The 26,910-nt window shown below is 38.6% G+C and overlaps 1 protein-coding gene across 3 annotated transcripts in view; it reads right to left on the reverse strand.

The window, feature by feature from the left end:
- Maml2 (mastermind like transcriptional coactivator 2) overlaps positions 1-26,910 on the reverse strand; it is a 356,733-nt gene that overhangs the window by 106,885 nt on the left and 222,938 nt on the right. For all 3 annotated transcript variants that reach the window (XM_004838079.3, XM_004838078.3, XM_087212111.1), the window contains exon 2: positions 3,601-5,154. In XM_004838079.3, coding sequence (XP_004838136.1) covers positions 3,601-5,154 — 1,554 coding nt within the window. The remainder of the gene's footprint in view (positions 1-3,600; positions 5,155-26,910) is intronic.

The following is a 26,910-nucleotide window of genomic DNA, read 5'->3' on the forward strand; positions in this document are numbered from 1 at the left end:
CTATCATCTTGAGAAGCAACTCATTTGTTTTTTTATTTCCTTCAGAGAAAGTTCATACACCATCCTCGAAATGCAGCCTTGTCATATCATAGTTATTCCTTGGTTGTGACCCAAAGCCACATTACCCAGTTTGGTTGTTTTTAAAAATCACCCTGACAGGATGAATATTATTGTTTTGGCAATGATCTACCAAATGTTCTGTGGCTCTCGAGATAACCTAAGCTCCAAACAAAATTCTGTACCGAACAATAGCACCATTATTAGAATGTATACCCCCTCTAACATGATTTCTTACAAGAAGGCAACACTTTCTTTAGTATAGAGTTCGGGTATATTTGCATAAATCTCAGACACAGGATTTTAGAGTCAGACACTAGAGAACCATTGGGCTGGGAGGGACAATGTTGTTAATTTCATAAAGTTGGGTAAATTAGTGGCCACTGCCAAGGTTATGTAGAAGAAGCCTTTAACTTGAAATCCTAATACCACTTCTACTACTTCTAAAGACTTTCTTAAGGAGATGAAAATTTTCCTGGCATCATATGCATGATATGTGCTCGGAAACATAAAAAATGATCCCAAGCATTGAGAGTTGATGTTGATTTGGCCATTAGCACAAATTGCTGTGCTTGGATCCTGGAAGCTTGGGAGGAGACTAAGAGGACAAGTGTATATTCATTGCTGATACCAATAGTATGTCAAGAAACAGGTCTGAGGCTCCTGGATGTGGCAGGGAGGCTCTCAAAAGAGTTGATGGGACACCAAAGGTATATATTTTCTGTTGTGAATTGTGTATTTTTGTTAGCTCCATAATATGTAACATCAAGAAAGGCAAATATCATATACATTTCTTTAAAAAATTACTTTCTTTAACAGCTCTGAAGAATAAAGAATTAAGATTTTTTTTAACCCTCGAAGGTCTTAATTTTCTATACAGTTTATGTTAATAGGGTTCAATATTAGAAGAAACAAGTTTTGAGAGTCCTCACAAAAATCTACAATAGTCATTCATTTCCCAACAAATCCTACTTATAATCGCTATATAATAGTGCCTGAAAGCAGGCTGTAAAGTAGACTATCTGTATTCTGGCTCTGCTATTCATTACCTGTGTGACATTGGAAAAGTTATTGATCCTGTGTCTCACTTCTCTTACCTGTACAATGGGAATAATGGTACTTCCCTCACATGGGTGAAATGAAATACCACAAGTAAGGGAGAATGCATGCCAGACATAGAGTAACTACTCAAAAGATTCTGACTTATTGATAACCATTATAATATCCATTTTTATGGTCAGTAGTCTGAGCCAGGGAGGATAAATTGTGACATACTTATCACACTGCTGCACAATGAAAGAATTAGGGACAGTTCTCTCTTATTTCCCCCATATTATTTATATTAGAATTTATTTCACAAATATTGCTTATGTTAAACCAATTCCTCTCCCACATAAGAATAGTGGTTATTTAAAAATATTTTAATATATTGCTCTTTACATGATAATCACAATAATAATCATCTTATTCTAGACTTTGTATTGGGAATTATTTCATTTTATGCTCAGCAAAACCCCAGCAGATATTACTGCCACCCTCACTGGTGAGGAAACAGGCTGAGAGAGGTTCAGAGCTCAGGCTGCACAGCTAGGAGAGTAAGAGGAAGCATCTAAACCTACACAAATCGAAATGCCTATGTATATCATTAGAAAGTAGTTTCACAATTTGATTTTAAATTATCCCCAAATTGCCTGTTTTACAGAATAATTATAAAAGGATTATGTCATATATATGTACATAGCATAAAATATTAGTCTACATCAAGTCTATTCTCCATAGTGTACAATTAAAACTTGCATATGCAGACATACAATTTTAAGTGAGTACGCGCTGAAGGCTTTACTTGGTACACACCTTGAATCCTCCTTGTATCTAGTGTTTTCTTAGCCCACATTTTGGACAAAGGTTAGTTTGGACCCACAGTCTGTGGTGTTCATGTTACTTTTTCTGGGCAGTTGCCATGAAAACTATTATAGGAATACTATTGGATTTAGGCTCTGCACCATCATACTGTCCTAATGTATTGTTTTGATACATACTATGCCATTTTTAAGCATGGACAGATAATATAGCTTTTTCAAGTAACATGTATAAAGCAATATTCAAACTTTCTTTCTTCTCCCCTCCCTCCCTCCCTTCTTACCTTCTTTCCTCCATTCCTTCCAGGAGGAGGTTTCTCCTTCAAGTTCCCTGGATCAGGGCGTACTTGCTTGTATGTGCTCTGAAAGCATGTAGTTATCTCTTTATATTTTCCTTATATTTGGGTGGAATAAAGCTCTAGTTTATCTTAAGCAAAGGACATAAGGTAACCATAGATTACTTTCTCTGCAGTCATGTTGATCTAATGGTTTAACACTTACTCACACATTATTGTTTCCAGAAGCCTTTTCTGATTTCCCCTTGCTGGGGAAGCTACCTAATCTCTGCTCTCATGTTGTTACTCTTTCTACCTAGTATTAAAATGATAGTTATGACCCTTCTTGGACAAAAAAAAAAAGAGAGACAAGGGCCGGAGATTTAGTTCAGTGGTTTCACCACCTGCTGCACAAGCGCAAGGACCTGAGTTCAATCCCCAGTACCAGAGAGAGAGAGAGAGAGAGAGAGAGAGAGAGAGAGAGAGAGAGAGAGAGAAAATAGAAGGGAAAAATGGAAACAAAACTTTTGTACATAAGGAAGGGAAGAGGGATTGAAGGGGGTGTGGGAAAAAAGAAGCAAGATATATCATTTACAGGTACAAATTCCCTATAATGAATGCTATCCTTATGTATATCTAAAATGTACCAATAAATATTTTGCTTAAAAGATAAAATGAGAGTGGGCCTGGGATTTAGCTCAGTGGTTCTGCTGCCTGCTTCGCAAGCGCAAGGACCCGAGTTCAATCCCTGGTACCAAAAAAATAAAAATAAAATAAAATAAAATAATAGTTATGAAACCCTGTACTCCTCTTCAGGCTGGGAGATATGGGGATAATATGTACTTAGGGCTGATATTCAGCCCACATGTTCCACATGGAATCATGGCAGAATCTACGACAATAGGTTGGGTATTGAGACATTACAGTTGGTTGGCGCATGTATAGGACAGTCATTTAATACTCTCAATATCACCTCTGGCCTTATTGTAACACCTAGTATTAATCACAATGTCCCACACATGGTGGGAACTCAAGAAATGCATGTTAACTTAATGACTGATTTACTGGTTAGACAAATGAACATCAAGGATATCAGAATCTGACTGACAACTGGATATATCGCTAATGGGATGCATTATGATACAATATTTTTCTTTTGTTTTGCTTAATAATGAAGCTTTTGATCACTAAACATCCCAATGACAATAATGCTCTACAAGAAAATATGAGCCCTGGCCTTTAGACACTCCAAGAGAACCAGATTTTATGAGGTCTTCGCATGAGTGCATCAAGACCACTACTGCTCTTGGTCTCACTTATGTCCCAAAACAAGGGCAATGGTAACCAAAGCATATAGCCAAGTTAAATGGTCTCTGCGAACTCTGGGTTTGGAGTTGGGTAGCTCTTACCTGTCTGTGTTGTTGGGAGACTTGATATCCCAGGCCTGTGATAGACTGATTCTGTATTTTCTGAAGCAGGATCTTTTGTTGAAGAGGCAAGGGTGACCTTAGCAAAGGCTGGGTTGGTAAAGGTTGGGTGGGCTGCGAGGGTGGTTGTTGCTGTTGCTGCTGCTGCTGCTGCTGCTGTTGTTGCTGCTGCTGCTGTTGTTGCTGCTGCTGCTGTTGCTGCTGCTGCTGTTGCTGCTGCTGTTGCTGCTGCTGTTGCTGTGGTTGTTGTTGCTGCTGCTGCTGTTGCTGCTGATGCTGCTGCTGTTGAGTGTAGTGCAGGAGAGAAGGCTTACTCTGGGAAGGTAAAGCAGAAGGCAACTGGTGGTTTGCTTGATCTGAGTTAAAATGGAACAAAGGCTTGGTGTTGTTATGACGGGGTTCCAGAGCTGGATGTGAGTTGTTAATAAAACTTCGACTGAGATCCTGAGGCTTTTGCTGCATGAGCACATCTAGGTGCCCACTCTGGGCTGAGGGGCTGGCCTTGTATATGTAGTTAGCCATTACTTTTGACTGGTTACTGCTGCCTGCTACCCCAGGCATGGGGGAACCCTGTGGGCTGAATGGCTGCTGACCAAAAGAAGGACTGGGGATTTTCTCCTGCCCAAATGGACCTGGTGGTGGTCCAGCAGGAGAAGGCAAAGATGGCCAGTTTACAGGTTGGTGCTGCTGCTGGTGCTGCTGCAACCGGGCATGCTGTTGACGATTGGCAGCTATCTGTTTGAGCTGCTGGGCATGGGATACTTCTTGCCAGCTTGTCAGAGCCCGGTTTGCTCCTGATGCTGTTTGAGGCTGAGCCTGGTTCTGGGGGACAGTTGGGATTGGTGATGAAGTGGAGAGGGCAGAGTTGGCCATGGAAAATGGAGGACCAGCTGATGGGGGCCTCAACTGAGGAGAGCCTGAGGGGCCCTGAATCAGGCCAGGTGAATATTCACTTTTGATCACTATCTTCTCCATGGGCAAAGAGGGCCTGGGCGTGCTCCTCTGGCTTTGTTGACCTAAGTCAATGTTAAATGGGTCATCCTGCTTTATGGTGGCATTGATCATGTTCTCCAGCTCAAGGTCACTCATGGGAGGCACAGATATGTTGGTCAGTTCATTGAACAGTTCCTGCAGCTCGGGATCCATTAGTTGCTCTCCAGGGTCATCTCCATACCTATTACTAAAAATATTCTCTTGGGTCATTTGGCCATCCATGTGCTTACTACAAGATAGAGTCTCTCCTGGTTCTTTCTTTACTTCCTTTAAGCCCATGTTAAACATGCCACTGCCAGGAGAATGTGCATGGGGTGGCAGAGTGTTAGTCTTTCTCAGGGGTGCCTGGCTCATAGGCAAAGCTCCTGACATAATCTGACTTTGTCCATTATTTACTTGGAGGCCACCTTGTGCTGTAGAGAGGTTCTCCCCAACACGGATTCTTTTGATGTCAAGGAATGAGTTGTCAACAAAGCCATTGGGCCTCTTGCTATTGGCAGGAGATAGGTTAACTACCTGTTTTCTTTTCAAGGAACCCTGGAGCTGAAAGACAAAAAGGGAACAAAAAATGTGAGATATTAATCCAATTATAATATAAACCAAAAGCAATTCAGTAATATGTAGTAGTAAAACAATATTTAATTGTTTTTTTCCATTTACACATAGGATGCAGTAAAAAATGAAAATTACAAGTGGAGCACAGTCTAGAATGTAATGGAACTCACAATAGCACAAATAGAACAAAATAAAATATTTCTGGAGGAGCAGATCAATTAGGTTAGAGATCACAGTGGTTTCATGATTGGTACACAGGTCAGTGGATGAAAAATCCTTCAAATACATAAGGAGTTACCACAATGCCTAAGATTAATCACTAAGTCATACTTGTTTTCCAGAGTAGGCTTATATATTCCACCTGCAGCTATGGATGATTACAGCACACACAATTTGGACCAAGTTGGGAAACATTAAAACATCTAAAACTTGGATGAAGTTCTTGGTTTTTTTTCACAGTTTCAACCCTGTCATCACTAGTATCCTCTAAATAAGTAAAATCGTTCTCAATTCCAAGTAGATAGTATCTATTGTTCATTTAATTTTCTTCCTATAATTCCACTGCTTTGCATTCAGGCCCATAATGAGCTAATAACAGAAGCATACTGTTAACATTCAGCCCTGTGCCACATCCTGACTGTTCCCAGTTCTCATTATTTTACCTGAGATGTGAGGTGTCTCTGAACACTGACCCAGGCCCCTTCATGCTAGAAAAGGGAAAATTGTGTGGATACACAAGAGCTATGAGATTATCATTTATTAAATGAGATACTCTAAGCACAGGTTTTCCTGGGCACTCATTTCTTTAGTTGCCTGTTTCTAAATCCTGTTACCAAGGTTTTAAGAGATAGTACAGCACAGGTGTTAAGAGCTCAGGCTCTGGGAGGGGACTAAGCCAAATTTACAAGTGTCACTGAGTACTAGGTGACCTTGGAAGCCTCAATTTCATAATCTGGAAACGGGAACAATAGCATTTAATTCAGGAAAAAATTAAATAATGCACATAAATGTTTAGCACAGTATTGGCTGTAATAACAACTCAATAAATTATAGTTTGTAGAACAAGTATGCTTACTACATTCTAAAAAGGGAGCATGTCTCCAAATAGCAACATGTTTAAGAAGCTCATGAAGGTTAAAGTACTTTATTCACTAATTCAGTGAATAAATTGTACTTTATAAGCCTTAATTATTAAGAAAGAAACCTTAAGCATGCCAATACATTTGTAAGAAGGTCAAAACATTCACCATTGGTCCTCTGATCCTTGTTGATTAGTCTCTAAAGTGAGAGACTTTATCTGTCAAAGTGTGGCCTCTTCAATGCTGCTAACCCACTTAAATTGTTTAAAATTTGCTCAGGATAATTGTTAAATACCTGAGACAGAAATACTTCCCAGATAGGACACTCTATCACTTCTCTTCTCACTTAGAGCCACTCCCTCACCCTCTTGAAGATTTCTAGGTAGCCTAATTAAGAAATTAACATAACTGAGTATACATTATATGTCAAGTATTTTAAATATGGTTACTTTATCTTCTTTAATCTGCATGCCTATTCCATTAGATAGGCATTAGTAGTAGTAGTAGTAGTAGTAGTAGTAGTAGTAGTAGTATGTAGGTAAGAAAACCAAGGCTCAGCAAGGTGAAGTCAATTGCCCAAGCTTATATATCTAATAAATGATAGACCTAGGTTGTAACTTAAGGTCTGGGTGGTTCTAATGCCTCTGGTATTTCCACTCAATTATAATATAATTAGCTCGTTGAGGGCTAGGCTCCATCTAGCAGGAAGCAGCCTGGAGCAGTGAGTATAGAAATAGCTTAGATGCCATGTAAAATCATGAGGAACCTGGGAATGGCCATGAGGCAGCACAAGGCTGATGGTGAACAATATGTTTCTTTTCATCTAGCTGATCAATGCCTGTTTGAGTCATTCCCTACCCCTTGCAAGAAGTATGTAGTTATGGTGGGTGTGTGATGTTGGTGTAACAGGTCTTAACCTTCCACAACTGACGCTTAGTAATCAGAGAAAGGAATCTTACCAAAGTTGGGCCAATCAATCCCTTTCATAGGAATTGTAGACTTGGAAAAGGGAAATCAAGCTCTCTTTGTATGGCTTCATAGTGTTTTCTAAAATGTATAAGTTCTTGTTCCATTATGTGAACCAAAGAAAGCAGAATGAAGCAAAGAGGCATATATTTTGATAGGTTAGGTAGGCATCTGTCTTTCTTTTATTTTACAGTATGGTATCTTTATAATAAGTCCTCCTGTTTGTCTAAGCTAATAGGGACTGTGTCTCTGTTATTTTCTACTTTCTTTTTTTTTTTTTGCAGAACTGGGAACCGAACTCAGGACCTTGCGCATGCAAGACAGGTCTGGCACCGCTGAGCTAAAAATCTCTGGCTCTCTGTTACTTTCAACCAACAGTTCTAATGTCCCCTGAGACTCCATATTCACTGATGAACAATTTGTAGCAAGGGGCAGGGCACACTTTGTACCTGGACCTGAAACTTCCTACATTTCCTTCTTTGCTGTCTCTATGTGTTGACTCCTAATCTTGTCTACTTACTGGTGTGGACAACATCATCACAGAACAATGTAACCACCCTGTTTGGGAGAAACTCAAAGCACTGCCACTGTCACTCCTCTTGGGTCAAAAAGATCACAGACGAGAAAGATCCATCCATGTTACCTCTGATGTATTTCAGCCTTCTGGAGGTTCTTTTACAACTAGTAAAGAGCACACAAAGGAGTACATTCTTTTTTCAGGTTTAGGTTATTGCCCTTGATTTATTTTCCATCCCTTTGAAAAAACCTGTTCTGCCAGATTCTCCCATTGCTCCAGCCACTCCCTGGGCAGTGCAGAACACTCTGGGAAACAGCTCTACCTTTCTTCTGAGGCCTCCGGGATTGTAGGGGTAGTAATAAAATTAGGAATGGCTGCAGCAATGGTGAGAATCATAGTAATAATGCAGTCATTTATTAAGGGTTTGGTACTAGGCATAATGCTAAACTCTATATTAACAATCTCACTGATTTCTGACAACTCAAAGATTCCTCACAACTCTAAAGGTTGATTTTATTTCTACACTTCTGCCTGATATACAAATAAGTAAAAAAAAAAACAACTGAGTCTAAAGATTGAGTAACTTTTCTAGGTCATACACATAGTAATCAATGAAACAAGGAATCCAACCAAGGATTCCCAGCACACAGTCTGCGCTCTGTAGAAAATGACACTCTTGGTACTAACAGAGGTAAGTGCTACCAACGACCATACACTAAACAGGTCTGCACAATCTAATCCTGATTCTGTTTTTAAATTGTTTATCCACTTCAGGCCAGATACTGTATGTCACTTCTGTGGGCCATTGTTTTCTCCTTTATAAACAATGTTATCTTTGTGATCACTTTCCTGCTCAAACTCTGAAAATAATGAGCAGTGACAGAGTGTGGTTTGTTCTTTACACATGGCAATGTAAGGTCACCCCCAAGGGTAGTTGGAGGGATGACTTAAGAAGGGGACAGAAAAAATGATGTGCATTTCTATTAGGATAAAAGACATCCAATTAGACCTTCATTGGGTATCATATTTTAGCAAGTGAACTTGTGTAAGAGGTAGTCTGTGTTCTGTCTTCTAGAAGTTTATAGTGATAGTTACAATGCCATAACCACTGAATACACAGATGAAGTAGGCACAAAACTGCTGGCACACTACAATCTAAATGATCCTCAAACTTTATCCTTTGCTTTGAAGTATTTCTTCTGCTGGGGTAGAATAGTTCCATGATTTACATGGTTCTGAACTGTGGTATAACAGTGGTGGCGAACCTATGGCACATGTGCTGCAGTGGGTTGTTTGTATCATCACCATCAGTGATGTAAAGTCTCTTAAAGATCCTTGTGAAAAGTCAGCACTCAAAAAACAATAGCCTTCTTGTACACAAATAACAGACTCACTGAGAGAGAAATTAGGGAAACAATTCTTTTTACAATAAGCATCCAAAAAAAATGAAATATCTAGGAATCAATCTAACAAAAGAAGCAAAAGACCTCTACACTGAGAACTACAGCACTCTGAAAAAAGAGATCAAAGAGGATATAACAAAATGGAAAGACATCCCTTGTTCCTGGGTAGGAAGAACCAATATAGTGAAAATGGCCATACTTCCAAAACTGCTATATAGATTTAATGCAATGCTGATTGAAATTCCAACAATATACTTCACAGAACTAGAGAAAGCAATCCAAAAGTTCATTTGGAACCAGAAGAGACCTAGAATAGCAAAAGCAATTCTAGGCAACAGAGACATGGCTGGGGTATCACAATCCCCAACTTGAAACTATACTACAAAGCTACTGTGGTAAAAATGGCATGATACTGGGAAAGAAACAGACCTGAGGATCAGTGGAATAGGTTAGAAGATCCAGAAACAACTCCAGACACACTCAGCCACCTCATCTTTGACAAAGGAGCTAACCACCCTCACTGGAGGAAAGATAGCTTCCTTAATAAATGGTGTTGGAAAAACTGGATTTCAGTCTGCCAAAGATTAAAACTAGACCCATATCTATCACCATGCACTAAACTAAGATCAAAATATTAAAACAGAAACATTAAACTTGCCGCAAGATAAGTTAGGTAGAACTCTTGAAGACATTGGCATAGGAAAAGACTTTATGAACAAAATCTCAGTAGCACAGAAACTAGCAGAAAGAATCAACAACTGGGATCTCATCATATTAAAAAGCTTCTGCACTGCAAGAGAAACCAACAACAGAGTTAAGAGACAACCTATAATATGGGAAAAAATTTTTAGCAGCTGTACCTCAGACAAAGGACTACTATCTAGAATATACAAAGAACTTTAAAAAATCAGACCCCCCAAATTTAAAGACCCAATTCAAAAATGGGCAGCTGAAATGAACAGACTTTTCTCAGCCAAAGAAGTAAAAGCAGCAAATAAACATATGAAAAAATGTTCAACATCACTGGTCATTCAAGAGATGCAGATGAAAACAACACTGAGATTTCACCTCACCCCACAAAGAATGGCTGCTATCAAGAAATCAACCAATAACAAATGCTGGTGGGGGTGTGGAGAGAAAGGAACCCTTCTCCATTGTTGGTGGGAGTGCAGACTGGTGCAACCACTGTGGAAATCCGTATGGAGATACCTCAAAGAACTAGGACTAGAGGTCTCATTTGACCCAGCTATTCCCCTGCTGGATATCTTCCCCAAATAATTAAAAGAATCATACCACAGTGATATATGTACACCCATGTTTATAGCAGCACAGTTTGTAATTGCTAAAGCTTAGAAACGGCCCAGTTGGCCATCAGCTGGAAACTGGAAAAGAAGATATGGTTTTTTTTTTTTTATATAAAATGGAGTACTACTCAGCTATAAAGAATGATAAACTAGAGACATTTATAGCTAAGTGGATTCAGAGGCGATACTCTTAAGTGAAATAAGTAGGACACACGTGTAAATACTGACTAGTTTTTCTCTGGTGTGAGAAACTGAAAGTGTAAAGAAGGATTAAAATGACTAAAATGAATAATTGATCATTTGAAATAGGAAGAAAAGGTCCAAAGGGGCAGGGGAAGTGGGAGGGGAAGGGGAAAGGACAGAAGGGAAAGAAAAAATTATGTAAAAAGGAAGAAATGGAAACAAAGTCTTTGTAAATAGGGAAAGGTGGAGGGGTGAAGGGAGGACAGGGAATAGGGAAAATGTAAGAATCAAGAGTAATCATGTACAGGTACAAGCACCCAATGATAAATGTAACTGTATTGTATACCTAAAATGTACCAATAAAAGAATTTAAGGGGGAAAAAAAGATCTTTATGAAAATGCAAACACCACGGAAGCAGGAGAGGAGGAACAGAGTTAGCCAATGATACCTCAGTGAGAAATAGTCTATCAGAATATTCAATGTGAACTTATCAGGACAAGAATAAACCCCTAAGAGAACAAGGCTCAATCAGAAAGATGAAAATGAAGACATAGATTTAAATAGAGAAGGATGCAGTAGGAGTGGAGGAGTTGAGAGCTCCATAGTGTAGACCTTTTGAGTGGCTGGGGGAAAAGAGAAGGAAATAAGGTAAGGACAGTATATGCCCCCAGGGGCAAGAGTCTAGCAAATTCCAGAAAATAGTTAATTTCATGAAAAAAGTACAGGGAAAGATCTCTAAATACATTGTGCACCTGAGGCACAGTAAACACAGTATTCAGGACCACAAGAATCTTAGGAGTATGTAAAAACACATTAATTTATTTTTAAAAAGAAATAAAGCGAGTGTTTAAATTAAATAAATATTTTAATATGATATTGATTTATTTACATTTATACCAACCCAATAATAAAATATAATTGAAAATCTTTTGTCTAAGGAAGTGGCTCTCAAAGGTAAGAATGCCAAAGCCCCCAAATGGCTCTCACCTAATAACCAATATGCATTGAATGCTTATTCTAGACAGATATTCTGATGTGTGGAATCTCATTTAATCTTCTTGCAAGTCTCTGAAGCATATATTTTCTCTCTCTCTTTTTTTTTTTTGGTACCAGGGATCGAACTCAGGACCCTGCACTTTTGAGGGAGGCTGTGGCACCACTGAGCTAAATCCCCAGCTTGCGAAGCATGTATTCTTACAAGTGCAGAAACTGAGGTCCCTGAAATTAAGATGACAGTAATGATACAGAGGCAGGATGCCAGCCCAAGAATCTCTGGTTCCAGTGTCCCAACTCATAATTGCTAACCTCATTGCCTGCTTCCCTTCTGGCTTTCACCTTGCCACATGCCAACACTGTTCTGGACACAGCAGATACAGTCAAAACAAAAGGACAAGAAAAAGAAGACGCATTTCATGTAAAGGACCAGGGTAAAGGCTCATAGGGATGGATGGCAGGGACAGAATGGTGACATCATTGGCTAGAAGTTGATGGTAAAAGTTCAATCCTTCACCCTCCCAGGCTCCAATATAACAAAAGAAAGAGCAAAAGGTCACTCGGTCAGTCAGAAAGATTTACTAAGCACCCAGAGAGAGTTCTGAACCATATACTATCAAATCATCCCTGCATAAAGAAAAATTTGCAGATGGGTAGGCTGGAGGCAAGATGCACAGGACTTCAAATCAGCACTATCTTGCAATATTTACAGTTTTTCCACTTTCTAGATAGACTGAGAATTTTTAAATTTTGCACAATAAATCTGTACCCCCAAAATTGTTACATTTAATTTGTGAGATTTTGCATTTTACCATCACTTTTTCACTACTCATCTGAAAAAGGAGCCTCTTTGGGAATGATTTTAACACAGCAAGCCCAATTGGGTTTGTGTACAACACAGGAATCACTATTTTCTTTTTGCGGAGTTCCAGCAAGCTGTTGCTTTTTACTGTGTCCTGATACTCATTCTTCTATTTGAACTCCTCAGTGCTAATTGAAGGCCTGTGATTTCTACTAGAGGTAGACACAGGCCTGCTCAGAACAGGGTCCAGAAGTAATGGCCTGCCAGCCCCAGGGTTTGCACATGAAGGAACAGAGAGAAGCTAAGGAAAATGCAGCACGCATTTTTACTGAAGGCTGAGGTCCCTCAGTAAAGGGCTGCTTTTAAAATAGCTATACTTCACTCTTCTAAAGGACTCGAAACATAAACTTCCTGGAGGGATTTGAAAATGCCATCATTGCACAATCCTCTGGTTTCTGTTTCTTCCCCTGCTCCCTATCCCTTTTCACAAAATAAATGCATTCTTTGTCTCCTGTGCTGCCCTAGAAACAGGGAATGTACCACACAAAGGTAACGATTCAGTCCATAGGTCACATTTTTCCTCAAGTAGATTTCTGTCTTTCTAAACAAGGCATAAACACAAGAACCAAATTCACCACTGCCCCAGTACTTAAGGGATTATCTTTGTCCCATCATCTGTAAACATTTTAGTCATGGCTGACTAGAGATATAGTTGGGACAGATAACACTAGGAAGTGACCGATCCAAAACACGTTACTCCTGACTTGATTCTTGAAGTAAATTGTTTGGGCTCGTGAAATAGTAAATTCTATCTAGTGTATCACATTGAAGGTGAGAGTAATTTCTCCCTGGTTCTCTGGTCCCCAAACAAACTTGATGGGGTTTTAGAATTTTGCTGAAGATAGAGAAAAGCCCCTGCTTCTTCTTTGGTCCTACAGAGTTCTGTATTGCTAAATACTGTTTTATGTCTATATGGCAATCTGGTGTGCCTACCCAGACTGTAAGCTCTTTGTGGGGAGGCACCAAGTCAGCCATACATTTCCCCAAGTTCTTTTCAGAGTTTACCACAATGCTGGCTCTATTACAGGTGTTCAAATAATGGTTTAGTTCAAATAATGGCTTAGTCCTTGGGAAGCTGGATCCTCTATTAAGTGATAAAACAATGGGAAGCAGTCATCTGTGACTTGTGGGGAACATTTCCATGCCTAGTTCACAAGCAATTTAATGGTTCTACCAGTTTTGTTTGAATAATCATTTTCTCAAGAGAACATAAAGTCCTGAGGACAGAAACCATGAGGAAAATTTGCTGTGATTGGTGTGAACTCATGCTGAAGAGGCATGTGAAGCTGCAGGCAGACTCACGGCAATGTTCAGTCTTCTGATGGGACTCCAAAGCTGAGTCCCATCCCAAACCTCAACTTGATTTTATGGCTTATGTGGGTGAAATCAGTGAAGCTGGCTAAGAGCCAAAGCACATTTCCTGTACAAACTTCAGAAACATGTATTTTTACTCCTTCAAGAAAAAAAAAATGTGAGGTTTGTGTTTTTGGTTGGTTAGTTTGGGGTCTTGTTTATTGTTGTTGGTGGTACTGGTAGATAAGAGAAAGAAGGTATGTTAGATGGATCTGAAAAATTTGTTCCATAACTTTGTTTCATAATGTTTGGACCCTGAGAAATATGATTACTTGAGTCAACACAGTAACTATTCTTTATGAAACCGAAGATAAACTTTTAAATAGAAGCAACAACACTGCACTTTCAAAATCTATGCAGGGAAACCAGTAAGCAAACCATCCTTATAAATACACTAAATACTAAGGTTTCTTGTAGCCTACATTCTTTGACACATTCTCCCGTTCTTAGTTTTAATGTCTGGTTCAAGGTTGATTAGAGTTTACCTCAGAAGTACACTTATGCTTATAAGACAGATAAAAGGTATTTTATTCCAGTTTCATGGACTCTTCTGTCACTTTCTCTTGGAGAACATTTCAGGTTTATTGTCAACCAGTAAAACATTCACTGAAAGAAAGAGGATGAGAACTAGTGGAGCGCTACCTCAAACAGAGAAACAACCTATTTATCAAGGCAAATGGGAGGCTGTGAGATGTGGAAAGAGCATGAGATTCATTTGCTAATGAACCTAGGTTCCAAATGCTGTATTTACATATACATGTATAAACCCAAACCAATGAGTTGTGTAATCTGTATGATGTGAACAATAAAACCTATGTCTCGAGGGTTTAGAGCAGATTAGCAACATGTGTATAAAGTACCAGCAGTGAGTATTCCAACTTGGAAAAGAACTCCTTCAGTAGGCAAGGCAGACTTGAACCTAAGTTTGCCTTATACTTCCCATGCTATCCTGGCTGTCCGATGTGCTAGAAAAAGACAAAATGAAAATGACAAAACTAAAATTTCCCCTCATCTGTAAAATTAGAATTTATTCATTCATTCCTTCAAACAATACTCAATTAGCATCAACTATATATTTGATGAGTGACTATGCAATAGGGTTGCTGGAAAGATCAAATAATTAAAGCTCAAAAAGAGCCTAGAACATTGCTCCTAACTTATCATTCACCACGAATGTTAGAACTAGCACAAATAGCACAAAAAGGACTCTACTATTTTGTCTGAAAACAAAGTGAAAAGCAATAGTGCAATGTGATCATGGCTCTGCAGAAGTGTGGACGGGATTAACACTATAAAGGAAAGGGAATGCTACCTTGAAAAACTGGAAAAGAATTCTCACTTCCCTACAATGAAGCCTTCCTCACATATTTAGGTGAAATATGGTATTTCCTGATGCACAAATCTTTTCCTGTTAGTGTAAACAAAATTTGTTGTCCAACAACAAGAGAATGTTTAAATTAAATTAAAAGGTTCAAAGTAGAATTACAGTACTTTCCCATGTAGTCTAATTAAACAATGTCATTCCAGATCCAGTACCAATCAGTGATAACTAGTTTGATTATGCTGCTGACTCCATCCTTAGTCATCCAGACTAGTTACTGCAATCATTGTAAGGCAATAACCTCCAGGAACCATTCAGAGATGGATCTTCTGTGCTTAACACAGAAATGAACAAGATATTCTATGAAATCCTGAAAAAAGCAGATGCTTTGTGCATGAAATAATTTAATGACTCACTTTTTTGCCTAGAATATATCGAAGTGCATCCAAAATAAATGCTATGTCCAAAATGTTGGCAATTTGTTTGAAATCTCTAAAAGTCCTCCTCAGCTGAATGTACAATGCATTATTAATCAAATTGCTTCTCTCTCCCCCTTACCTTGGAAGGCCTAGTCTGGAGTGCTTTCTCTAAAGGGTGTAGCTCAAGGTCCATCCTACTTTTTTCTTCGTGATTTAATGATTTTAGCATTTTCTGTCTTATGTTGTTCTTGGTAATTGCAAGTTCTTTAGTTCAGTATGATTTCAAAAGTCAATGGAAGATACAATGCTTTGTCTTTCTCTTCTAATCCTACAAGCCAAGCTTGGCTCTAGACCAAGGAAATGCTCCTGACTGGCTGGTGATTTGTTGTCACATTGGGCAGTCAGTGATCTGAGAACATCAGATGAGTCAGTTTATGGGGTATCTACATTTCTCTGCCAATGGTCAAGAACCACACCCCATTTTAAGCCATATGGCAGATTCTTAGCAAGTCTTTGTCCAATTGTAGAGCTGGTGGATATCAGGGCAGAGAAAGATGACAGAGAGAGAAACAAAACATGGATGCTCCAAGAGGTTGCCACTTTTTGCTTATAGTGGTGTGAATTAGATTCATACCCAAATGTTTGCCAATTAGAGTATCAGCAAAACACATATGAGAGAGGGAGGGTTATCACATCATTCCAAGGTTGTCTATTCATTGTTTGGGAGTTTGAACATGGCTACTAAAGAGCTCCATATTTTTGTAAAGTAATATAAAACACAGCCACTTTAACTTTATGGCAGCATTTCTCCTTCCATCATCAGTGGCTCACCCAATTTACACAGGTATTGAAAGTCCCTACCTTCTAGTCTCTTTCTCTCAGATCACATTCTTCATTCCTTTTTAGGCTCCCTCTGCTTTAAGTATAATAAACTACTGAGTATCCTCCAACTACCTGCTCAGAATTTTACCCTACATCTTGCCTCCATCTGCCCCATGAGTTCTCCTCACAGCAACTGCCTGTATCTCCTTCCTATACCCAATCTCTAGCTGCAGTCACACTATTCTTATTTTTTTATCTTTAAGAACACAAAGAACTGTTTCAGCTTATATGGTTACCTCTAACAGGAATACACTTATCCTCCTCTTTTACTCCTTTTTTCCCCCTTAAATCACACACTTAGGTGGCCCTAGCAGGGATTTTTTTCAAGATCTAAAGAATGTTTTCATTGTTATCATTCATTGTAGTCTCTTGGTTATTTTCTTTATAGTTCTTATTAAAATTTCCAGATAGAATGAAGAGAGAAGGAAGAGAAAGATTGATTCTTTTTATTTTTGTTTTTTGGTACCAAGGATTGAACTCAGGACCTTGAGGTTGCCAGTTAGGCATAGTGCCACTGAGCTAAATCCCCTGCCCAATTTTTGAAGCTTTTCAAGTTCTAGTTCTAGTACTTTTGGGAAACTTCAAGTATTATATTTTCTATAATTAAATATTCCAAACCTTCCAAAAAATATGCCCCATGCATTGTTTCTTTTGTCTCAGAAACTTTAAGAAGGCATCTGTTATTTGCAGCAACCAATTCTCAACTAAAACAAAGATGTAATAAAGCCAGTAATTATAGTTAAAATCCTTGAAAGATAAATGCATATTTTTTTTGATTGAGCAACATTGAAAAAGTGAAGAAAGGCTAAAGGCACACATTTATTTTAATTTCTCTTTTAACTTTCTATATGCAATCATTAATAAGCTCTTCCACAGCCTTTTTAAAAGAATAGTTTTATGAATGAAGAATAAGACCTGCTGCTCCATGACAGCAGACTTCCAACAGGGTTTCTATTATCTTTGTATATCTTCATGTGGCATTCCCAAGGGAGGTCTGGAGATTACATCTCCACCATCTCTCCTCAATGCACAAGAATACTCTGAAAATAAAAGTTCCATGTGAATCATGTTTGGACCATTCAGGACTGCACTGTGCTAACTGGTTTGGATGCAGTCACCTGGAGACAGAGGCAATATGAGCAGACTTTTTAAAAGGTCCCTGCAATTTCAGGCTCATCTTTAACTCCATTACAAAGGAATGTTAAGCAGCATTTAGAAGGTAGTTTGGCAAAGTACCTGAAAGCACCAAACATCTTTGATGTTTTGGGAATTGATGTCATCATTCTTTTGAAATTTTTGAAGAAATAGTTTTCTTATAGCAACAGTATCTAGGTTCAATGTAGAGTGTTGATGTGTGTTTTCTCTGGTCTAATGTTAGCCTAAATATGAACAAACAATACAGACAGATACTCTCTTAGAGAGTGTACTCTAAGATAGAATCTTAGAGAGTATTTTAGCTTTCACTGAATCTGTATTTATTTTCACAACAAAGACACATCTGAGGAAAAACTGCCTAACTAGCTTTATCAAACATGATACGAAGGTATTTGGTTATATTTGGAAAAAAAAATCAAAATCCAAACCTACACTCCAGGCAAGTTAAATCTTTTTATATAAAAGAATGATAATTTATTTTAAAAAGTCCCTTTGCTTTCCAAGAATGCACACTTCTTAAACTATGTATTAAAATTTCACTATTTGTCATATGTTTATTGGTAATGTTTCTTGATTATTTAAATGACAGTAAATGGGAGACAATGAATCCCTTATACTGTTTGCAGTTCAACTGCTCTTTGAAGCAATGTCCTATAGCAGCACAATGCCCTCTCTTTGATCTAACCTGCTCAGCCCAGTAATTATATGACTGAGATGAATTCTCCACCTGACAGATTCTAATTCTTCATGTGTGGCCATATTCTTTGAAGAGGAAAAATCCACCTATATTAGAAAATAAAACATTTAGCAAGTCCAAACTGTGAATCAATGGTAATTCTTTTGTCAAAGCAATAAACTAGGAAGAGAGGCCTTTTACCACGTGAGAACTATTGTATCCCAGAACTTTTTTTCTATGTATTTTTCTGACAATGAATTATTATTCATCGTTTTAAGGAAGTGAGAGAGTGAGTGTGTCTGTGTGCATAGACCGTACTAACCAGGACTTCGGTATCCGCTAACTCACTCTCCCATGAGGAAAGACCTGTAGACCCTAGTAAGAATGGGTGAGAGGTAATCAGACATGTAAAGGGCTCACTCAGCACCATTTCTGTAAGAAAACTGTTCACTATTTTGCTCGAGTCTGCTTAAAATATTAAAAGTACAGTCTTAACTTGTGAATCTCTTAATCTTCAAAAATATTGCTGCTGTTTATTTCAATTGTCTTTTAGATACAATGCAGGACAGCTTTAAACCAAAGAAACTCTATAAACTACTTTTAATATAAGAGTCAGCAGGACTGATGGCACTGGGTCTTTGAACCTACCCCCAAACATACATTTCTTTACTGTACCTCCCTCACTATTATTATCTTATATCCACTGGTTAGATTTCTAGAAGATAAAATACCTCCTTGTCCATGATCACCTCTCTGCATGTGTCATGTCTCTATCCCCTCACAACCTCAAGGAAAACTTTTCCCTTTAACCAGTGGATTTTCTTCATTAGCCTCAAATCCCAGCTCAAGGCTCTTTCCTTTTGAGAGCTGAATTGTGTTTACTGCTCTATTATTTTGTGTCCTATCAGACACTATGTCCATGATTTGCCTTCCTGTGTATTTTGGGTTCTTTGGATTACAACTGTTATCCCTTTTTTAGTCCCCTAGCAAAGATTATGAATCCCATTTTGTGTGTTCTAGTGTCTTTTGATGCAATATATTATAGTGGCTTAGAGCTGAAGCTGCAGCATCAGAGACTGGATTTAATTCCTTGCTCCACTCTCTACACCATATAAGCCTTCGGTAATATAGCCTACTTAATCCCTCTGAGCCTCAGTGTTCTCCTTTGTATAATGGGGATAATAGCTTTAACTCAGCAGCTGTAATGAGGTTCAAATGATATAATGTCTATGGAGTCTTACTCAAAACGTGACAAATAATAAAAGCTTAATAAACAAAAGTACAATATTATGATACAGTAAGGAAAACATTTGATTTTTGCCCTCAGGTTCCTTGCATGGAGCTTTTAAAACCTTTGGAATCTCCGAAGTGATTTTTTTTTTTGTATTCTGATGAGATGACTGATGGCTGAGAGCTCCTTGGAAGGGAGGCTTGTTGCCAGTGGAACTATCCAGAAGCTTAAAGTTGGAACTTTGAGCCCCACACCTCATCTCTGGGAAGAGAGGCAGAAGATTGAGTTGGTCACCAATGGTCAATGATTTATTCAATCAGTTCTACATGATGAAGCCAGAAACCCCCCAAAGAATAGGATCTGAAGAGCTGAAAATGTGGAGAATCAAAGGGTAGCATGCCCAGAGAGGGCCAGGGAACTTCTCATCCCTTCCTGAGCAGCTCTTCCATCTGGCTGGTCATCACTATTCTTTGTAATATCCTTATAATAAGTTGATAAATGCATATCCCTGAGTACTGGGAGCCACACAAGCAAATTAATCCAACCTGAAGGAGGGATCATGGGAACCCTGATTTATATATAGCCAATGGGCCAGAAACCTAGATTGCAACATTATTGGAATTGAGTTAAATTTTAGGACATCTCATTGGTGCTTACTGGAAAATTGTTTTGTTGGTACTATAGTTTATTTCATAAAGGTTCATGTGTTGGAAAGTTGGTCCTTAATGTGGCAATATTAAGAGGTAATGGAACCTTTAAGAAGTGGAGCTTAGTGCAAGATAATTATTATTGGGCTACTGATCTTAGAAGAGGTAAGTGTAGTTCTCCTGAAACTTTAGTTAGCTCTTGTGCGAAGGTCATTATAAAAAGAGAAAAAGGCTGATGCTTCCCTGCCTTCTGGCTTCCTGTCTTGGCACATGACCTCCTGTTGTACACAGTCCTAGTATGATTTTATCACCATGAGTCTCTTAACAGAGGACAGATGAGACCAGGTGATCCTGGACTTTCAGCCTTCAAAACCATGAACTGAATAAGCCTTTTCTCTTTATATATTACCCAGCTCCAGGAATTTTGTTACAGACATGGAAAATGGACTAATGGTTTGTGAGGAAAAAACTCACATACATCTAATGTGAAATGTATTCTGTGATAAGTAAGAGTAGGAAAACACTTTTGTTTTGACAATCTTTAACAGCAGCTATTATTTATTTAATCTTCTCAGTCTCTTATAGGACTGAGATGAATCTTCATATGTAGCAGAAAAGAAGAGGAGAAAAAAACATTTATTGAGTTGGCTACTGAATAGAAAGCATTGTCTTGATGCTATCTCATCGGATCCCTGCTCCCTTATTTACTAATAGTATAAGATTGGGCAAAGCTGGGGATGTAGCCCAGTGGCACTGCACCTGCCTGGTAAGCGCAAGGCCCTGAGTTTGATTCTGGGTACAAAATAATAATAATAATAATAATAATAATAATAATAATAATAATAATTGGGCAAGTTATCTGGCTTCTGTATCTTGATTTTCTCATCTGTAAGATATATATAATAAATATAAAGTTAATAAAAAAATTGAATAAATCCATGCAGAGTGCTTAAAGCTGTTCTTGACACATATACAAACTGCTCAATAATGCCAACTGCTATTACTCTGATTATAAAATCCTTATTACAGCCTTGAGAGAGATTTATTTTCATTTTACAGATGAGAAAAATTAGACTATAAAAATTTAAGTAACTTGAATAATGTTACCCAACCAGTAACTGAGTTGGACTGGGTTCACTGAAAATCTAAGCTCTTTACCAAAATGTTTCCACTGGAAGAAACTTCATTTTCATGCTGGGGGGTTATTCCAGGCAAACACAATCATGACAGCTAGGTCATTTGGGAATTGTACTTTATAGGCCAGGCTGAGTGAGGCAGGCCTAGGAGAACTGGTAGAAAATGAGGCTCAGTGAGAGGCAGGAGAGGCCTTTTGGACTTAGACCCTACAGTGAAACATGGGCTTAATTATGAAGACCATGAGTAGCATCAAAGGATTTCAAGAAGGTGGGTATCAAGATCTGCATGTGTTCTAGAAAAATAACTCCCGTGTCTACTGCAACCAAATATCTGTGGGTGCACTAGAGATAGGATGGCATACGTCAGAAGACCAGTGAAGTCTTAACACTCAGCAAAAGAGAGTAACAGCTGGACTCGAGCTAAGGTGGTGGCAATGAAAATGGAGTTGATGGGAAGAATTTGGGAATGAGAAACCCAAAAAGGTTTAAGACTAATTCCAAGTGGGAAAGTGTGTGCGTGCGTGCGTGTGTGTGTGCGTGCGTGTGTGTGTGTGTGTATGAAAGAGATAAGGAGAAAGAAATTAGGGTCAAATCCAGATTTTCTGGATTAGACTGGACAGATGATGGAATCATTTGCCAAGGAAAGAAATGTACATGGTAAGGTGGCAGGGAGACTGATAACAGGCTCTAGTTTGGGTATGCTCATGCTGAGTAGGAGACATCTGTGGAGCACATAAGTGCAGATGGCCCCTTGTTAGTGAGGTATTCAGGCTTGGAAGTCAGGGGAGTGCATATAAGCATTAGCTGAAGGTATGAATATGATTATGAATGCCTCAGTAGAGAGAAAGGAGTAAAAGAAGAAAAAGGATCAGACTAAATTATGGAAAACATCAACATTTAAAGAGTAAGGAGGAAGACATGAGTAAAGTAGAAGAGATGAACAGGAAAGATTATGAAGAAAAGTAGAAAAATTCAAGGACAGGGTGAGCAACCTCACCAAATGTCGTGACTAGGTGCCATTGTATTCATGGCATGTGGTATTTGGTGATAATTGGGGCAATGCCAAGTTGCAGTGTGTTGAGGAGAGAATGGGTGTCACAAAAGGGAAGCAAGGTGGGTAACTTACTCTTCCTAAAAGATTAGCTGAAGAAAGGAGGGAAGAGGACAGCAGCTATAGGGAGTAACCGGGGAGAAGACTTCCTTAATATTTTTAAAATATCCTTTGGAGCAGCCAATACAATACTTCATATTTTGGAGGCACACAGTTAAGTATTTTTGAATGGATGATTTTGTCATCTTGCCTAATTCTTTCACTTTGTCTTGTGTTTTTCTACATTCTCCTCCTTTTCTCTATCCCAACAAGGGATGAAGAATATCTCCTTCAAATACTAAGGGTAAAGCATGGGTTTACCTGTTTCTTTGGGAGTGGCTAATAGGATGCATGTCATAGGAACTGGAACTTTAGCATCCTTTTGAAGCAGAAAAGATATGAGGGAATCCAGGCCACCAGAAACACAGATACTGAGAAATACTGATGTTGCATTCAGTTATTCTTTTGATTAGGTTTTATTTCCTAATCAATATGGGGGTATGGGAATGTCCTGTTTAGGGAACAACAACAAGAACACCAAACACCAAAGGAAATTTAACAAAGAGATGGGTGGCTTTGGGTGACTTCAATGAAAATTCCAGTAAATTTTTAAAAATCTAAGGATACTAAAAGCCTATTTAAAGTAGTACCTTACCTATTTTAATAACTACAAAGCCTCAAGATTGATTATAATAACTTGTTAAATTAAGGTCACATATGAGAATTGCATTTGACCGGATAGTTGTATGCTGAATAAGAAAGATCTAATGAAGTTTGATCTTTGGATGCCTATCATTATATATTATCAAGCCTGTCATTTTCTCCATCAAAGAAAATGTAGTCAAAAGTCAGAAAATATGAAGATAGGGGAGTGGGAGGGAGAGAACAGTTCAACAACATTTGGTCATCAATTCAGACCATTCTCCATTTTCTGTGTTCACACATCATTTCACTTCTTGCTTTTGCTTCTCATCTTATTTCTAAACTTTCAGTATCATTTAGTAATATTCTTTTTTCCTCCTTGATATCTAGTGTTACAGGTGCCTTTTTCTTTCTTTTTATTATGTTTGGCAATAGAAAGACATTTTTTCTCTCTCCCATTGACCTTTATCTATTAGCAAATTCATTGCTTTATGACAAATGCCAACACAATCATATGCCCATGCAATTTATCTTTACAAGCTGCTGCTCTGTGTGTGTGTGCGTGACTTTGTGAGTGTTCTTCTCTCCTATTGTTTGACTTCTTTTAACTCCACTTAGATCTCTTTAATCACAGTTTGGAATTCACCTGACTTTCCCTGCTGTGAAAGCTATAAAAGCTGACATCAAGTTTCTAAAACCACAGCTCTGAAAAGGAAATAGCACATCTTTACTGGTGGAACACATTAAACGATGTGAATGTGAGGTTTTTAAGTAAGATGCTGCATACGAATAACCTCTAGGTGCTTGAGAGTGACATTGTCCCACATGTTGGCCAGCTCCTACATAATTAAAGAAAAGCTTTGAAAAAGAATAAAAGTGTTTGATTTTTCACACTAAAACATTATTCTGGGAAATCAGAGCCCACAGCTTGCTATGCCCAGTGTAAAGCATTAAAATTGTTCACACAAATCTTTTCATGAGGCTGAGGGAGACTTCAGCATTCCAGTCACATTCTGCTTTGGGGTGAAAGTCTAATTTTTTATGACTTCTTATGTGTCCATTCACAAGGTTAGTTTTTTTGCCCCTTAAAAATTTACTATAGCAACAACCATCACAGGGCTCTTACTTGAGTACTTATAAATGCTGGTTGTTAAACAGCAGATCCCTGTGCCCCATGCAGTGCCAAAGAGAGAAAAACACAAGTCAGTCAGCTAAGAAAGATTAACAAAATGGTGACAATAAATGATTTTTTAATAAATGGCAGTGGAAGTGTTCATGGAGGCTTGCATTACATGGGAGACTTATACATATCATGGCTGTTTCTCTACAATAAACAATCACATGGTGATGGGATTTGACAGGGCCTAGAAAGAGCACTGAAGAGAAAATGGAACTCAGACCTTTCCAAAAGAGCCTGACGGTCTGGTTTCTTCTCAGACCTTAGTGGTTTGCACTATGACCAGAAGCAGCATCCATCTCAAGTCTTGGTCCTGGCAAGCTAAGGCACTGGAGTGGAGTACATTTCAACCCAGGAGCCTGTACCTCCCTCCACATCCCTGGAGGCAGCTGGACTGAGGACCCAGAGCCTTTATTTGTGCTCAATGTTGCCAGGAGCATTTGTGGTGAAACCATTACTATTTCTGAAGGGCTAATGGGATTTAGGAAGCCATCACAGAACTGAAGGGAGACTGTTCTTACCTACTTCCCTGTCCTCTGACCCTACTTCCTAGGTGGCATGGAGCCTCTCTGACTTTCCACTTTTGCCTCAACTTCAGACACATCATCATGTGTCTGGTATCTACTCATTAGCCAGTCCCTGCTTCCATAAGCTTATTAGTTTCAAAGGATAATTGGCAATACATTCCCAAAGCTTGACTGGCTCATCACTTTTTGTGGCAAAAGAAACATACTTGGTCTAATGAAAAGTACTCTCTGCAAGAAATAGAGAAAGAGAGCCAAGAGAGAAAGTGTTAAAGCCAGTGGGTCAACTGCTGAGAAGAAATGCTGTGATTTCCCCCTGTGGGTTTGTGAGTGAAGCAAAAGTCTGTCCTCTACACTGTGAGCCCACTCTGTATTTGAGTCATGGAAAATCATAGAGCAATGGGCAAAAAAAGCAGAAATACGGCCTCATCTTTTATGAACAATCTGAGTTGTTTGCATTTTGTAGTGCAAAAACAAGCATATTTTTTTCTAGAAGACAAATGAGGAGGAAGAAGAAGAAGAAAATAGAACACAGAAGAAAAGCCTTTGAAAGAAAATAAAACATTTTGTAGTTTTCTTTTTCTTAATGACAAGCAAGAGATACTCACATTTAATTGTGCTATTTGAAAGCAAACACACTGTGCCAAAATTTATATGAGGAGAATGTCACTGCTTTGCATTATTTTATTTCAGACCACTAGTAACTTTGAATCTGTAGTTTTCAAATTCCTTTCTTTAATATCTATATCCTTAAGCAGATATATCAACTCATTTTATGAGAATCTCATTATATCAAGTAAAAGTCTATGATTCTGCCGCCTGCCTCTCAAGCGCAAGGTTCTGAGTTTAATCCCTGGTACCAAAAAAAAAAAAAAAGAAAGAAACAAGTTGTATGGGCCGGGGATTTAGCTCAGTGGTTAGTGGTTTCGCTGCCTGCTGTGCAAGCATAAGGACCCGAGTTCGATCCCCAGTACCAAAAAATAAAAAAGTCCTAAGCCTGATAAAATGGTTTACCCACTCAGTTTAACTTTTATTTTAGCCTACCACAAGCTTCCCTGAAGCGGGTTTGCTGCCAAACTGTAATACTATTTTAAACTGACTTACTCTGCTCCTAATGTTTCCCCATGCCCAATGTTTGAATAAAGAGAATGTGTTCTTCTGTAGGTTTGCATTTAAAATGGTTACCAAAAAAATTTGAAAAACTGGAGGGTGAAGTCCAGAGTGTTTGGCCCCAGAAAGGGAAGACTCTTCTTTTCCCTCATCTCAGTGGCCCCCTAAGAGGGATAGAGTGCTATCCATTTTTAAGCTCTATAGAGATTTTAAATCATATAGAGGTAGTTGTATAAGTACACAATGCTTCACTTATTCACAGAAACAGTGTATTCAGAGTCATTCATTAGGGTGTGGTTAAAATCACCTCCTGAAAATATTACAAATAAAAATAAAATATTTGATGGAGACTTGTTCTTGGAAATTGGTAGACCATCTCTAGAGTTGTAAAATTTTTAAAAACCATAAGGGAATCATCCCTTCTGAGGGAAATCTGGACAATTCCTTGATTGCTCAGGCTTTGCCACAGGGCAAGAAATTCCAGATTCTTGGTGAGGAATCAGGTAAAGGTACTAGATTTTTCATTTCTGTCATCATTTGATCCTAACCTGCTTAACTCCAGTTCTTTCTCACGCCTTCTCTCCCATCTCAGAGCCTCAGTTTCAAATGACTGCAAATCAACCTCAAGTATTTTTGCCTTTGCAAGTCCAACTCTCAGTGTTCTGGCTTGGATAGTTTAAGATCACACACACACACACACACACGACCTCATACACTCACATCTCTCTATATCCTTACTGATTTCTATTGTTGGCTGTGTTGATGGGAAAGCCTGAATTATTTTTGGAAATAAGTAGTACCTAAAAGTTCTCCAAACAGAGAGGCTCCCACTATGAAAGAGAAAATGGATACTGAGAAATCTTGACTGTTCCTCTCCTTCCTGGACTTTCCTAGGGCAGATTTGAGGGTCCTAGTTGAGTGTCCTTGTCAGCAGGAGAAGTTTAGGTCTCATCTATGAGCTATGATGGCAAAGATTGAGTATACCTGGAATGTGAAACAGAGCCAAGAACTCTAATCTCAAAGAAGTAAACAGGAAATGGGGACAGTGAAAGGGGAAGAGGTGAGCTGGCTGA

The sequence above is a fragment of the Heterocephalus glaber genome, unplaced genomic scaffold (genome assembly GCF_053883595.1).
Source record: "Heterocephalus glaber isolate CG9 unplaced genomic scaffold, H.glaber_assembly_v1.0 deba00001429, whole genome shotgun sequence".
In the NCBI taxonomy this organism is placed as follows: domain Eukaryota; kingdom Metazoa; phylum Chordata; class Mammalia; order Rodentia; family Bathyergidae; genus Heterocephalus; species Heterocephalus glaber.